The sequence below is a fragment of the Manihot esculenta genome, chromosome 13 (assembly GCF_001659605.2).
Source record: "Manihot esculenta cultivar AM560-2 chromosome 13, M.esculenta_v8, whole genome shotgun sequence".
NCBI lineage: Eukaryota > Viridiplantae > Streptophyta > Magnoliopsida > Malpighiales > Euphorbiaceae > Manihot > Manihot esculenta.
The window spans coordinates 34624352-34641070 of record NC_035173.2 but is presented as its reverse complement, the minus strand read 5'-3'; the positions used below and the strand labels follow the sequence as shown (position 1 = coordinate 34641070).

Below are 16719 nucleotides of genomic sequence, written 5' to 3'. Positions count from 1 at the left end.
TTTGAAAATTCAATTAAAATGATGTTTTTATTAAATTTTAGCACTATTGTTACTCTTAACTTTCATTTATTTATAAAAAATAATTTATATTTAATAAATTTATATATAAAAAATTTAATAAGAATTTTAAATTATAAAAAATGACTTCCCCTTTAACTTACCTTTTCCTTTAATTAGAAAAATATTTTTTATTAATTAAAATTTTTAAATATTTTAAATGTTAAAATATATAAAAAATACTTTTTAAAATATTTTTAAATATTTTAAATGTTAAAAAATATAAAAAATATTTAAAAAATATTTTTCATAAAATAAAAGAAATTTTAGTATAATAAAATATAATTTATCGATAATATTGTAAAACATAATGACACTCACAGATTTAATCTGGTAGTAAGTATATTTGAATACAACATCTTAGATTTCTATTTTTATTATCCTCAATTTTCGTTTAAAAAAAAAAAAGAAATAGTAAAAAAATAATGATAATAATGTTAAAATTTAATACCAATAAAAGGCTAAATAATAATATTTTGAAATATTTATTTAAATGAAGAATTCCAATGAATAATTAATTACCTGTTTTGAAATGTAAAAGATGCCAAAAAAAGAGAAGAATAACAGCATCTCAATAATGAAGGTGGTTTTATCTGTAATAGTCAGCAGTACTCTTTAATTGCTATAGCCCACATTTGGTACCAATTTAATTGATGTAGCCTGCCTTTGAATTTTGAATGATAGATTTAGGGATTAAATTCAACAAATTCTATCTTTCTTTGAAATTATGGCCAATTAAAAATTATAAGAATTTCCCTAATATCGGAATACTCTTTCAAAATCTAGGAAGAAAACAATTTTTTATAAAAAGTGGAGGAGTAATATAAATTTGTTAAAATAAATAATAATTTAAATTTCAATATTTTATAAAATAAAATAATTTTATTAATAGTGATAATACAGCCCAAAAACAGATTGCTTATTGATATCATGTTACATAACTACTTTTAGGTATACAAGTATAGTTCAATTGATTCATAGATTAAGCTATTGACTGAGAAAGCTTCATCACCTTCTAGTTTTCCTTTTTCCAATCTTTTGTTCTCTGCAAGTTGTTACATCACTTGCCAAGTTTGAGACACAACATGAACTTGTCAACAAAATACACCGACAATAAAAATAAAAATAAAAATAAAAGCTATCAATTAATAATTTAAAAAATATATCCCTGTCTCAAATCAAGACACATAGACATCCTTCATGTGATTTAATCACAAAGAGTACTTATAGTGTTAAGATGGTAGTGTATCTGATTTCTTAGTATAAGAATTTAGAAAAAGTTTTAAACATTTCGATCGCTAGAAAAAATAAAAGAGTTTAGACTTGTCCTTTCAAATAATCACAGAGAATATTTAATACACGTATAATAACAACACTGAAACAACATGTATTAAAAATAATATGAATCTAGTCGGTTCAATATTAAATAAAACAATTACATACCGTTAATAAGTAATTTCAAAAATTACATTTGTTTATTTTGAAAAGGCATATTGCAATAGTACTTTACCTAATAGGATGGAAGGTATATACATACTCCTTCCATTTTTGAGAGGATGATTTCACTTTATTTCTCCAACTTCTTAACTTCCTTTATAATTTCACACAATTCTTCTCAAAAAACATTCTCAGCACTCTTACTACATTCATTTATTAAGTTAAACTCATTTATTTTTCTCTATAAACTATAAACGCTCGTCCACGTATCACCTTCTCATAAACCCCAAATCTCTACTTATTATCAATTAAATCAGAAAAAAAAAATAATAATTGATAAATCTTTTTTCCACTAGGCTCCCTGGGTTTGATTTTCTTCTTGGTTCATCATATGGGTCCATCAAATGGATCTCTCAATATTCTATTTGACGAAGAGACCTGTAAAATAGGAAAAAATGGCCAGGGGTCTACCGGGGATGCTCCCGGTAGAGACCCTCCGACGTTCAAGTTAGATTTTATGAATTAGAGTAGTATATTTAAGCAAGGGTTGTAGAGAGAAGATAAAAATAGAGTCGATGAAGGAGAGAGAGGAAGAAGAGAGTGCCCTGAAAAAGAAGACCCTCATTCTATAATGCTACCTGTCCATATCACTCAGACCCGTATGTACGGACGTATCAGACCCTTTATCCACGCCAAGCGGCCATTTAATTCTCCCTGTCACGCATGCGAACAGGGTTGGTGAGTGATCGGCCCTGCTTCCCTATTGGGTCTGGACCCGTATTTGATTCGAATTGCCCTGGATTGCTGGTTCCGGGCTTGTGAAGTTGGGCCGTCTTTCGAGCGTATGGTCTGACGGACTTTGAACTTGCGGCCTTCTCTTGGATCCGTCCTTATTCTTGGACTAGGAAATCCAGGAGGTTATCAATAATTATTTACTAATTATCTAAAACACATATCTATTACTATAACTTTCTTATAGTGATTTAATTATACATTAGGCTCTCCACATATATTCAATATTAAATTTATCAATTTAAATTTAAATGTGAGACATGTCCCATTTCAAAAAAAAAAAAAAAAAACGTGAGACATGTCATAATTTTGACTAAAATATCTTTTTTTTTTTTCATTCAATGGCTGAGTGTATACGTGGAATTCCTACATTAATTAAAGAAATAGTATATATAAGATTTATATAATAGTTACCATCAGACCACTCAATAATTTAAATTAATAATTCCGTAAATTCAAATTAGTTAATTTGAAATGAATTTCATAAAACTTATATAATAATATTTTATGGGCTAAAATACCCCTAATAAAAATTTTCCTCTCAATTATTATTTATTTTACTAATTAATTAAATAAATAACTGAAAATTAATAAATTATTAAAAAATATTAATGATTATAAAATAAATAATTATATTTTTTAATTTTTTATATTATTTATAAATATTAAATAAAAATAATAGATATTATTAAACAATCCATAAACCTTCACTTTTTTAAATTAATTAAATAAAATAAAAACTTTCTTATTTGAGAGTGCACACAAATATAACTTTAATATTATTTATTTTGATTTTATTATTATTATTATAAATAAAAATTTTTTCAATAATATATATATATATATTACTGTTAAGAGTAATTTAGAAATTTAGAACAAATGAATTTCAATTTTGAAATTATATGAAATTGAATTTTGCGATTTAAGTTATATTAAATCAAACAGTAAAATTCATTTAAAATAAATTATATTTAAAATTTAATTGAATTTCACATAAATCTAATCATAGAATTGAATTAAAGACTATGTAAATAACTGAAATTCTAGAAAAAAAATTTAAAAATTATTTAAATTGAATTATTGCATAATTAATAAATAATTATTTATATATATATACACACCTGGGTATTTAGGGATAGTACAAAGTAACTAGGAAGGCTTAGTTTAGTTGAGTGATGATAGTACAAAGTAATGAAAAGGAAGCTGAGAAAGTGTGTCTGTATAAAGGATGTTTGTCCTTTCTTTTTAGTGAAACCACACTTAAAATCTTAATAGTGGAACTCTAAAGTACTGTAAGAAAGAAAAACCAGAAAAAAGCTGTTATATATCATTATCAAACCTTCAAAAGGAAAAGGGTATGAGAGAAAATGGCCATTTGATCAGACACCTCTTTATCAATCCTCTCCTTTAATCATAACTCATCACCAACACTTCTGGTTAAGATTTAAGCCCAAAAAGAAAAAATAGTTACTGAAAGGAGTCTTAAGGAGAGGTAACTAGATAAAGTTTGAGTTACAGGTTACTGTTTCATTTGTTTCTTTTAGAGCTGAGATAAGAAAATATCTTTAATCTTCTCTGACCATACTCTGCCAACCTTTGCAGAAGCATCAAACAGATTTCTATGAGAAAAAAAATAGGATTCATCTTGTATTTACTGCTTCAAATTCTTTCCCTTTTTCTCTTTCTTCTTTCTATTTCTTCTAAGTCTCTTTATTTTGATGTCTAAAGCAAAGCACGTTCAGTGAGTTTTGCTAATTCTTTTCAAGTTTCTGTTATGGTATCTTGCATATTTACTTCAATTTTTAGAGAAATATCAGGTTAACTTCCCATTTGCCTTGTTTCTTTTTTCTTGCAAAATTTTGTAGCCTGCATAGAGAAACCCACCATTCTAATCCATTTTCTTTCTGACATCTTACTCTCTGTAGAGATGGAGATAAATGAGTTGGTCACAAGCTTTTTCTTTTCTTTCAAAAATGGAAACTTTTTTTGATGGGTATGGATTTCTAATTGCCTAGTGAAGATTTTGGAGTTTGTGGTGTGGAATTGGGATATGGAATCTGGAGATGGCAATGACAGAGGTTTTTGGGATCAGCAATTGCAGGAGTATCAGCTTTAAAGTTTTGTGGCAGTAGCAGATGAAGAGCCTCAAGCAATAACAGAAACCAGAGAAGTGAGCTTTGAAGAGTATCAAGAAATTCAAGAAAAGAGAAATCTGGATTTCCAGAGAAATCAACAGCACCCACAGAATCTTTCACAAGAAACTCAAGAACAAAACCTAGACACACGACAAGCTCCTCACCAACATCCTCAGCTTCTCCAAAACCAGCAGCAACATGTGGAGGTGATAAGTTCCAGCCGAGCAGCAGCAGGAGTTCCCAGCAGACGAAGTTCAGACCAGACAATAGAATATGCAAAATCTAGACAAAGAATGAAAGGAGCTGGAGGAGAGATTGTTCAAGTCCAAGGAGGCCACATTGTTAGGTCTACTGGGCGTAAAGATCGACACAGCAAAGTTTACACTTCTAAAGGTCCAAGGGACCGCAGGGTCAGGCTTTCTGCCCATACGGCAATACAATTCTATGATGTTCAAGATCGGTTAGGCTATGACCGACCCAGCAAAGCTGTTGATTGGCTCATCAAGAAGGCCAAGTCTGCCATTGACAAGCTTGCTGAGCTTCCACCATGGCACCCAACAGCAAATGATGCTAATGGAATGATGGAGACAGACCACAATGCTGGGTCTAGTGAAATGGCAATTGCAGAGCAATCAGAATCATCTGGTTATAGTTTCCAGCTTCATAGACAATTGGCAGATAATCCAAGTAATGATTCCTCCTTTATTACACCTCCTATAGATCCTGATACCATGAAATCTTTGTTTCCGACAAGCTCCACAACTTCAACAATGAACTTTCAGGGATACCCACCTGAAATTATCTCAAGAACCACTAACCATAGTGAAGATCTTGGCCTATCTCTTCACCCTTTCCAAGACCAAGATCTAATTCATGGGCAATCACAAGCAGATACAAGCCATACACCTTCAAATGATCAGAATCTTTTTGGTGGTTCAGCACCAGTGGGATATGAAGCTAATTTCCAGAGAATGATGGCTTGGAGCAATAACACAGGTACTGAGAATAGAACTGATGGGGGTTTTGGATTCAATCCACCACAAATGCCACCACAACAAACATTGCTAGAGCAAGAATCAGCATTCTCTCAGAGGGGACCCCTTCAGTCCAGTTTTGCACAAACTATTCGTGCTTGGAATGATCTTACTATGGCGTCTGCAAACCACCATAGAGCACAGGAAATTCATCAGTCTTTTATTTTTGGCAGCAGGTTTGCATCAGAGGGATTGCCAGGTTTTAGCATTCCAGTGCGAATTCATGGCGAAGAAGAGCAAACTGTTGTTTCAGATAGGCCATCCTCTTCTTCTCCCAATTCTCAGCATTGATTAAAGAACTCAACTCCTTGCCTATCCACAAGGTACTAAGTTCTCTTGAAAAGCAACTTGAAAAATTAAGAGTTGATGAACTCTTCTTATTTGTTGGAGATAGATTTCAAGAATAATTCTATCCCACTAATTATTACCTTTTTCTTTAGCATATTATAGAATCAACAAGCAGCCATGGTGGATTATGATCAAACTGAAGATGAAGTATCAGAGATACCATTGAAGTCAATGGAAAGAAACTCTGGTTGGATTCACCACTTCTTTTTTTATTTTTTTCTACTTTTCTTTATATATGTTTAACGGATTCCATACTTATTCCATATAGAGCTCTTATTATTTGTTTAGGGCATTGAATGGGCTCTTTTGGCTCTACTTTGATATATGTTTGATTGGTGTTGCTAGATTTGGATTCTGATATTATAACTCTTTCTTTCTTTGTTGTTATTGTTGAGTTCTCATCATAATAGTCTTCTTCTATAGCACAAAGATGATCATTACACTGTGGGCAAATTGTAATGTTCACTCAATGCACTAAAGAATAGTGCACCACATACTCTTAGAAAATAATTTTTTCCTTGAATCACTGAGAGTGGGATTTGTGTGATTATAAGTTTAAATGAAGGTGTATATGCACTGTTGCTGCTTATACAATCAAATAGAAACCCCCAAGTCAAATGCCAAAAGTTTGCATTTTTGAACTTGAAGACATCATTGAAGTTGCTGCTTCTTTCATTTCTCACTCTGCTCCAATTTGCCTCTTAATACTTAACTTTGAGTTTCTTTCACTTCCTCAAATCCTGGTCTCCAAATGCAAGCCTTCTTCTGCTGCCTAATCCATCAACTCATATTCTGAACTACTAGAAATAATTTATTCAGCTCATATGCAACTCAGCAAGACAGTGTTCTTAGTTGCTGGTCTCCATTTCTAAGCATTCTGAAATGGGCCTTATCTTACAGCAACCTAAGACATAAAGAGATTGTCCTTTATATCTTCTGTAAGTTTGGAAAAAAAATAAAAATGTAAGAAGCAACCATGTCCTGATGTGATACAGGTACGTAGATTTTGCCAGTTTTGAAGTGTACCATGTTCCTGCGACTTCTGTCCTTGATCATGGGAGAGATTTGAGCTGAGAACTTTTTCTCTTATTTAACTTCAGCTGGCTCAATCTTGAAACTGTGCAGTTTTAGTTATTTATTTTTTAATATGGAGATTTCATTTTATTTATTTATTTTTAATTATAATTTAATTCGTCAACTAAAATTTAAACGTGAGACCTTGCAATTTTAGAAATCCCAAGGGCGTGCAAAATTTTCTAAATTATATTACCATATTGCGATTTTACCGAATTAAAAACCTAATTAAGAAGTAATTAACCTAAATTGGAAAACGGCTCACAAATAAATTTATAAAAAAAAAAAACTTTTTAATACACCAAAAGAGGAAAGTTTATAAAAAGCTGAACATAAATTTATGATTTATTGTATACATTTTAACTAATTTTATGTAAATCTCAGTATAGATATTCAATATCATAAATATAATACTCATTTTCATATGAAATATAACTTATATTAAAATTGCCATTGAAAAAAAATATTAGTTTCCTTGTCAAAAGATTTACCCTCATTTGAAATTAAAAAATTCGTAAAAATTTATTTTATTTTATTTTTATTAAGGATTAATTTTGTTTATTTTAATAAAATGTTTATTTTAAAATAAATATAAATAATACATAAATATTTAAGAATTAAATTATATATATTTTTTCAAATAAGTTATCTCGACTGGGAATTTGAACCTCAAAAATTAAGACCTAGCCCAAAAACCTATAGATCTGCTCCACAGTAGCCCAATATGGCATATGATCAGTTGTTGAGCCTGTGGTCTATGAGGATCATTTAGCTGAGAACTTGAACCGGGGATTACTGTCCGAACTCTGATGTGTTCTGCTGGGAGATTTAACGAGCCTCTTTCAAAATTAGACGAGAGCAAGAGACTTGAGAAGCGATAGGAATAGTATGGGATCCAATTCAAAGAAAATCTAGATTCCTCTGCTGTGATGCGGAAAGTACAGGCGAATGAAGCCATCATTTGGGGAGTTCGCTCCTTTTTGTGATTCGAAAAAGTTCCACTTATTTATGGAAAACCCTCAAATCTCAGTGATTACTACCCACTTTTCCTCACAGATCCAATGATCAAACCTAGTGGTGCACACTCATTGCTAGTTCTTGCCTAAACAATTTACCATTGCTAATAGTTCACAAATTCTTTTTGGGTTCATGATTTCTTTGACAACTTGCTTCTCTTTTAGCCTGCAAGTACAACAAGACTCAGTAGTATATGTTTGAATTGGTTGTCCTGGTTTTCCATTCAGAAAGCTTCCAGAATAGCTACCAACTTCTAGATGTAGAGCATTAATCAATGAACAAGTACCCAAAATTTTCATGATCAAACATCAAATCACACACACCCAAAATTATTCAATGCAATCTGTATGATACACAACTGTTGCATGTTGACTATTAATCATGGTGGAACCTGGAATTACTTGTTTTGACCTGGAATTGGAGTGAAAAGCACATGCAATTGCTAAATTCTATCATGAAAATGATAAATCTAGTTCACTCCATAAAGAGAATATACAAAGGGATTCCACGAGAAGAATTTCTTCAAAAGAATAAAATAATAGGAGATTGATTTCCAAGCTTCAAAAACTGCTTTCTGAGAAAAGGGATACAAGACCTGAATATTCTTGATTTTGCTAATGAGTTACAAAGCTAAGTTACAGATAGAAAACAAAGACTGGAAGAGGATTCCCCAGAACTCACCGAACAAGAAATACGCGATGGATCAAATGCTAAATGGTAAAGGCCTCTCTTATGAACAAAAGCCTTTGCTTTTGACTCAACAATTTCACTTGAAAACCGCTTAAATGAATAAAGAATCAATCGCAGGTCTCTACTATACTCTAATTATTGTCGCAAGCACAACAAACAGATGACTGGTGATTATGGGCCAAAACCACGAGCCAGAAATCTTACTACATCCGCTCAAATCTGCAGTGTCTGGCCCCATTCCGATTGTTGTTGTGGTGGTGGTGGAACCAGAAACGATGCCATTGTTCACGGATAGGCTGCAATGCAAAATTCAAATTTATCATTCCAACTAAGGCTACTCAATGTCTTCATGTGTTGAGAGAAGACAATAATGAAACAGAACAGATTATTGAAGTAGAAGTATCCTTTCAATTGAAAATGCACACATACTGTGTACAAGAGGAATCAGCAATGGATGCAGGGAATTCCAATTTTCAGAGGAAAATCAATTTGTAACAGAGTTCAAAGGAAAAAAAAAAATTAGCTCATTACCTGGAAGGGAATTTGCAATTATCATGACCTGAAAATAGAAAAAAATGAGTTAAGAACCAACATATTCAATAGAACACAACGAACCACCAAACTATGAAAATCTCAGCAAGGAAAGAAAAAAAAAAAAAAAAGAGAAAGCTTTCATCAATAATTAGTAATGCAGGGACAAGTTACTAACAAAACGAAACAGCAAGTTCCGAAATTTTCCAGATCTAAAAGCAACCCAAGAATCAAATCAAGTTATAAAACACCAAAACTAGTATTTAGTTCAAGTGGGTTGAAAAAACTGACTAGGGTTTAAGGAAATGAGAGCAGCAGTGTTGCTAAAGGAGCATGCATCATCAGTCAAGCCATGCTTCAAGTAATAATCATTAAAACACCAAGACGCCGTTTTCTGAATATCATTAGGATCATAGCAAGGTCCCCCTTGCTGGATGGAGCCACAGTCAGCTCCACCGGGCCCGCACGCCCAGTCGATGGCTGCCTGCAAGGCTTGATCGTCGGCGTTGTTTTTAGCAACGCACCACAGATCCCTTGGCGCTAAGCCGTTTTGGCCCCTCAAAGAGAGCGGAAGCGAGAAAGCAACTAGTAGCAGAAGCAGATACCCAGACATGATTTAATCAAGAAAAAGAAACTGGTAACAACTAGAGATTGCGGAGTCTTCGTAGGGAATTTGGAGAAGGTTATTACGAGGGTGGTGGAAATGTGACCGTTGGTTGTTTTTGGGACATGGGAGGAGAGATCCAAGGAGCAGAGGAGAGAGTGTGTGTGTGTGAAAGCGAAGGTTGAAGAAGGTTAGTAAAGTCACAGGAGAGATGGGAAGCCGTGTTGGTGGTGGACTTTGTCGTTTTACGGTTACCTATCTGGCGGCAAATGCTGCTTGGATTTGGAGTGGAATGGCCCAGTACAGCTTCAATGAAAGGTGTAATTGGACTTCAAAGAAGAGATATGGAGTGGTTTTGGAATTATTTCATTTAGTGAATTTATATATTATTTATGTGAGGTGGCCATGAGGCCATGTGAAGTCAGAATGTTCAAAGTTTCAAGAATCATGTTTTAATATATAACCTTAATTAATCAGTAAAATTAACAGATTAATTTCAGGGATAAAAGGATGAAATTGATATAAAAAGAAAATAAAAGTATCTTTTCTATGTATGCAGCCATTTTCATCCTTAAAACCAACTCTGCCAGAGAAGAGTATTTGTGGAGGTTGGTCCAACTCCAATCCCTTAGTGTTATTCAAATTAGACACCTTTTCATCAAATTACTCTTGATTAACTTGATAAACCCCAAAAGAAAAAACATTTCACTCTCATACGATGATATCAACCCTCTTAAACATTTCAACGAATAAGATATGTGCATCACTTCTAATTCACAAATAAAATATATCCATAATCCTCATACTATTCAGATTCACTTGTAAAATAGAGAAAAAATTTTCTTTCGAAAATTTTAGCGTTTGTATTGATTGTTGTGTGTCCAGGAGAGAAAATAAATTAAATTGATCAAAATGGAAGAAGTAGCAGTAGAGAAAAAACAAGTGATAAAAAAAACAAGTGATATTCAAGGGCTATATAGATAGGCACCAAGAAGATTGACATGGAAATGAGAATTGAGACTTCAGAGCTCAAAACGCCAATTGATGGACTGTAATTAGCTGAATTTCCTCAAATTGTAATTGAATAATAGGGTGCTGGTGTTGGGAATTTGGGATTGGATACTGGAATCTAGCTTTAAAGAATGGATTTAATCCACATCTTTTTACCTGAGTATGGAAGTTTGGGAGGAGTTTGGTGACAGGATTTTTTGGGGGACACCATATCTGATAGGACGCAAGGTTTGGTAATGATGGACGTGACGTGTGGAATGGAGATGGAAGTGAAGTTCCTGGAAAATTTGCATGAAAAATCTCTTATTGTATGCAAGAGAAATTAGGAAGGAAAAGGTATTATTAGCGTTGAAATATATTCTTTGATCTTTTTATTTTATCTTTGAGACCTCTGCTTGAGTGTGAGAAGGGGACTCTTGAAGCCTCCTTTTCCTTTTCTGTTAAAAGTTGTCTGCATGCCTTTTTCAGATCTCGATCTACCATTACCACGAGAAAGGGTCATTTTTTTCAGATTGATGTTAATATCTTTGGGTTTGTATACCACTTCTCTTCTGTTGGACGATTGATTCTGGATGCTTAGAGACCGTCATGAGCTTTATCAATATCCCCTTCAGCGGCACAAATGACTTTTTAGCGATGCTTATCAGTCTCTTTGGGCTTCTGTATTCAAATACACCTCTTTGTATGGATTTGTTGCCTGCACTATGAAAAGTCTTTTCCTCTATAAATCGGCGAGATATGATTTTTCACTGATGTTTAGCCTTTTGACGCGGCGACAGTGATGGCAAATCCATCTTCTTCGGTTTTAGAAATTAAGGTGTCTGTTTATGGGGCTTGGGCTTGTACCTGGAGTTGAGTATTTAGGCCTAGCTTTTCATTTGTTATGTATTTTTTTTTTTTTTTTTACTTTAGCCCAATCAATGCTATAAATCTCTTAGCTCTGAAAAAAAAAAAAAAAAAAATTCTTTTTATCATATTTAAATTTTTAACTAATAAATTTTATAGATAAAAATTTAGACGAATTTAAAATTTAAAGATTTAAATGATCTACTTTAAAAATAAAGAAATTGATTTATTAATTATTTTAAAATTAAAAAATAAAGTATAATTTTTTTTTTTTAAAAAGAATTCAAAAGTAAAAATATATGTTGTGGCTTCTACGATCTTTTCTTAAATAAATATGATTATTTTAATAAAACACTTTATGAAAAATTTATGTTAACTTTAGATTTTCTGTAAAGTGGTATTTTTATTTTCTATAAACCAATCATTTTATAGAAAATATATTGTATTAATGCAAAAATGATAACATTTCAAAAAATATATATATATAATAAGCTCTTTAAATTTTACAATAGTTTATCTCATAGATTTATGTAAAGTGATACATATTTTTGGTAAAGTAATTATTTTTAAAAAAAATTACCAAATCAATAAAAAATTTACATTTTCTAGCAATATAAAAAGAAACCTTTAAAAATATAAAATATAATTTTTTATATGTGATATGATAAAATATTTTTTAATTAGTAATAATGTTTGTAATTTATTATTATTAGAATTAAATAGCATATAATCGTTATTAATTTAAAATAATTTAATTGCATTAATTTATAAAAAGGTTTGTCTATATAATTCTTTTAAATATAATAAATTTTTCATTAATTTAATATATTCTAGGTTAAATAATTATTTTACAAAAATAAATATTACTTTAAATAAACTAAAAAATAAATATAAATTAATGTAAATATCATTATATTTGTAAATAAAAATAGTTTTACGTTATATATATATAACTTTATTGAATTCTCCTCCAAAATTCCTTTATTTAATTCTATTTTTTGAATTTCATTGAAACTATTAATTCAAGACACTTACATATAAAAAATAATTAAAATCTCTGAATTGGATCGAACCGTGTTAAGCAAGTAATCCCGATCCGGGTCCGGCGAATTGTAGCGTCGCAGGACGTGAACGCGGTTTATTGAGCACTAGAGCGTAAACTATAGTCGTCGGTTTACCTTCTTTATCTGGAGGAGTTGGATTGCAATTACTAGCTCGATATATGAAACTGAGATGAGACTCTAGTGAAAGATCACCACAGTCGTCGCCGGCGACGAAATTGAAGTGACCATGAGCTCTCCCACGAACCCTCAAAATCAAGCCCCAGGCTCTCCCACTCAAGATCCCAACCACGATCAACAAGAAGACCCCCCACAATCAAATGACCCCCAATCCCCTAAAACCCTAACCCTAGAAATTCCTCACGGAGAACACCCGAACGCACAGGCCGATGATACGAACCAAGACGATCCAGAAGATATCACCCCTGTTTCTCCAACAATCTCTGATACCCACGTGTCCGTCGCTGTCCCTACCAATTTTACCAATTCTCGCCGCGGCGGAGGCGGCTCAAAACGCAATAAAAGACATCGTTACCAAGAGAAGAAGATCCAGAAAAGGCTCGAAATTCTTGGTGGGACCCTTAACCCCATCCCGTTTGTCCCCGTCAAAACCCTCGATTTCGCATCCCATGAAGCTCTTCTAAGGAGACTTGGCTTATGGGACTTTGTCCACCTGCAGTTCGATGTGAACATCCGCGTCGATCTTATTATGCAATTGATTGCTAATTTTAACCCCACCGGTCGCCACAGCTACGTGAATGGGTGTCGCATCAAAGTCAGTCGCGCTGACTTGGCTCGTGCGTTGAGCCTTCCGACTAAAAAGGATAAGGTGGATTGTGCGGTAGAGGTGGAGAGGGAAGAATCGATTGGATTCATAGAGGAATTTGTGTCTACTTGGTTGTTATTGCATGAAGATACCTGGATGATGACTGACGACATTTTGAGTATGACTAATGCGATCAAAGAAGGGCATTTTGAGAAGGTCGACTGGGCTAAGTTAATTTGGGTTATGCTCGAGAAGGAGTTGGCGGCATCACCCAATTTAGGTAACTGTTATTATGCCTCGCATTTACAAAAACTGATAAAACATCAGAAGAGTGACTTGTTTAGGGAAGAGCCTGTTAAAATGGAGGTCGATGGGAATGATGACGGGGAGGAGGAAGATGTGAGAATGAGTGAGGAACTTCCTGGAGGATCAGAATTGGAAGAGCATAATATTGAATTGAGTCTTGGTGGACTGGATAATTCAGCAAAAGATGATGGTGTGAAAGAGGGAAAGGAGGAAGTGGGTGATGAGGACACTATGGATTTTGAGGAAAGTAAGGAGGATGAAGAACAAGGGCAGTGGCTAAAGAACAGCGTGGATGGGAATTTTCTGCGGCATTGTACTCTTGGGGAAATTGCAGGTGCGGAATGTGAGGAGAGAAGGGAGGAAGAAGAGGTGGGAGAAGAAGAGGAAAAAGAAGGTGAAGATGGAGAAGAAGAAGAGGAGGAGGAGGAGGAAGAGGAAGTGGGTTATAGTATTTCGCCTAAAGGGGACGCTTTGGAGGGTGTAAATTCTGAGAATCTCATTGCAGCCATGGAAGCAGCACAAATTCCTTTTAGTTCTGGTCTTCAAATGGGTGATACTGTGTCCTCAGCAGACTTCCTTGCATCTAGGGTTGGTGCACAGACAATTCCTGGTAGTTCGTCACTTTTTAGTAATGGCAATGGAAACAAAAGGGAAATTGAGCATCTTGAGAATGATATGCCCCATCATGCTCTTAATGGTGGTAACAAGAGGATAAGGACTGATGGACCATGGGATATGAAGTCATCCTCTGAATTTGAAATGTATATGGAGCAAATGGGACATATTATGGGAAAAGCTAGGATGGCCTATGAGGCAAAGGAGCAGGCTTATCAGGATATGAGTATGAATCAGCAAATTTTGCTTAATGAGTTGCAGCAGCGGGATAATATGATTCAGCATTTACACAAGGCTAAGATGGAGGAGCAACACAAAAGGCAGTTAGAGGTTTATAGGCTTGAGCGTGAATTATATATGATGGCAAATCTCTTAGAAGGGTATAGAAAAGCTTTGAAGGAGACGCACAAGGCATTTGCTCAGTATCGATCACAGTGCCCGCTGCCTGAAGAACCAATTTACAAGGATACTGGGTCTGGGGGTCTTGTTTTGAGCACCATCGAATTGGAGAAGCAGCGTTTGAAACAAGAGGAAGAAGAAAGGCAAAACCGATTGTTGATTGAGAAGAAAGTTAAGGAATTCGAGGCAGAGTGTATCGCTAGTTTTGAAGCATACAAAGATGGAGTCGATACATTGGATAGCAAGTTGCTGGATGTTGAAAAGGAAGTCAAAGTCTTGAAGGAAAGATATGAGAAACGGAAGTATGCAAGGATGTCAGAATGTCCTCCAGCTGAAGAATGAGTTGCTCACAAATCTGTTTAATGTGTGTGGAAATGTAGGTGAATGCCAACTATTTATGTAAGTTGAACGGCACAAATCTTTCTGTGTTTTTGAAACTAGAAGCTAGAAGCTCAAATTACTGTTAATTGCTGACAGTTTGCATATTTTGATGTGTTATCCGTTTGATCAATATTTTGGGGTGATAACAAAACTACTTAGGTTTTTACTTGGTGGCTAAGATGTCAATTTTCTGTTCAAAATTGCTTTAGGATGTTTTAGAATATTACACGAGAAGATGACTCGATTTTTCATCCAGGCCATCCAAGGCAGGAAATATATTATTTTGGTGTCTGTGTCCAACTTCCTTGTACATCACTTTTTTCATTGGATGGCTTGAGTTACAACTTGGGCCTTGCTCAAGTTGTTTAGTAATGTAGATATTGTTCTGGATCTGAAATGAAAAGCACCTCTTAGCAGTCCTATATTTTAAGACTGGAAATTTGAATTACATATCAATATATAATTTCTCAGTATCAAATTGTATTTTTAAGTAGTTACAAAACGTCTATTGATCATGGTTGACCAGTGAAATTATCAGAGGAGAAAAAAAAAGAAAAGGAAAATTTTGTCGGGTAGAAATATCTTATCTATTATATTTCAAGCGATTCTTTTTCCTAAAAGTATTTTCTTGCTTCTAAGAATATTCAATGTTTCTTTTCCAAATTAATGGTGTACTGATCTGAACAGGAAATGATCCGTTGATTATGTGTGCGAGTATTTATCCAGTAACCAGACTACGTTGTGTCATTGTTTGCTCATTGACATGGTTGTGTGGGTAATGCAAAGGCCTACGAGGCAGACAGAATAGTGCTTAAATTTTAGAACTTACTGAGAAAACTTAGCCAAAACTAAATTCAGAATATTTTGATGTTAGAGTTTGTTCTCATAAGGCGTCCAATTGTTCCATGTACACAATATTGCTGATTCGAACTAATGCATACTCATAAAACCGAAGACATCATCTGGAGTTATGGCAATTGGATAATATGATGGCTTACTATTCAAAGTCATTACTTTTTAATCTAACGGTATAGATATGAAACTTGAGATTATCTACTATAATAGAGGTCTGAAGTCTATAGGGTTGTATTATATAGTTATGAGAGTTATTGGTGTCGTGTAGGAGCCGTCCCCAACGATTTCCCCATGTCATCAATACTTTCGTCAGGCTGTTCTGGAAGTAGCATTCGCGTGAAGCTGCAGGACCTGGAAATGCTTTTGATCTCCACCTACAGGTGCATATTGGCCTCAAGACTCATAATCATGCTAGCTACTAGGATCTCTGGAGGAACATCCGCCAGGACCCTCTTTGTACCTTCCATTACAAGTCTAAAACTGTGGAAAAAAACATTTGACAGAGAGGTAGATTTGTGGACAACAATTGATTGGTGGAGGTCTATTAAACTTTTTTCTATGCAACTCATAAGGAAGCAAGCAAATGAAAGCATATCTGGATTCCCAGCAGAGATTCAGTATAATGTGCAGAAATATGCTAGGAGCCTAGGATGATAAACTTGAACTACAGAATTTGGACTGGAGCTCTTGTCTTGACCTATGTTGCTGGTAAGATTCTTATAACAATGCATTGATGCAATATAGACACAAGGAAAACAAC

At 33.8% G+C, this 16719-nt stretch overlaps 3 protein-coding genes across 4 annotated transcripts; 2 read left to right on the top strand and 1 right to left on the bottom strand.

Annotated features, from left to right (window-relative positions):
* Positions 1-4696: 4696 nt before the first annotated feature.
* Positions 4697-6190, top strand: LOC110629108 (transcription factor TCP4). Of its 2 annotated transcripts, none has more exons than XM_021776001.2 (2): positions 4697-5778; positions 5906-6190. In XM_021776001.2, exon 1 carries the CDS (start codon positions 4715-4717, stop codon positions 5744-5746), a length of 1032 nt encoding a protein of 343 aa, XP_021631693.1. In that variant the 5' UTR covers positions 4697-4714; the 3' UTR covers positions 5747-5778; positions 5906-6190. The 2 variants fall into 2 exon arrangements, with proteins under 2 accessions (XP_021631693.1, XP_021631692.1); XM_021776000.2 differs by having other exon boundaries at positions 5896-6190.
* Positions 6191-8425: 2235 nt separating this feature from the next.
* LOC110629562 (PLASMODESMATA CALLOSE-BINDING PROTEIN 5) lies at positions 8426-10032 on the bottom strand. The gene is made up of 3 exons (XM_021776587.2): positions 9407-10032; positions 9116-9143; positions 8426-8880 (listed from the first exon to the last, which is right to left on the bottom strand). The coding sequence occupies exons 1-3, from the start codon at positions 9726-9728 to the stop codon at positions 8709-8711; spliced, it is 522 nt and encodes a 173-aa protein (XP_021632279.1). The 5' UTR covers positions 9729-10032; the 3' UTR covers positions 8426-8708.
* Positions 10033-12648: 2616 nt separating this feature from the next.
* LOC110629976 lies at positions 12649-15234 on the top strand. Its single transcript, XM_021777228.2, has one exon. The coding sequence runs from the start codon at positions 12867-12869 to the stop codon at positions 15063-15065; it is 2199 nt and encodes a 732-aa protein (XP_021632920.1). The 5' UTR covers positions 12649-12866; the 3' UTR covers positions 15066-15234.
* The last annotated feature ends 1485 nt before the right edge of the window (positions 15235-16719 follow it).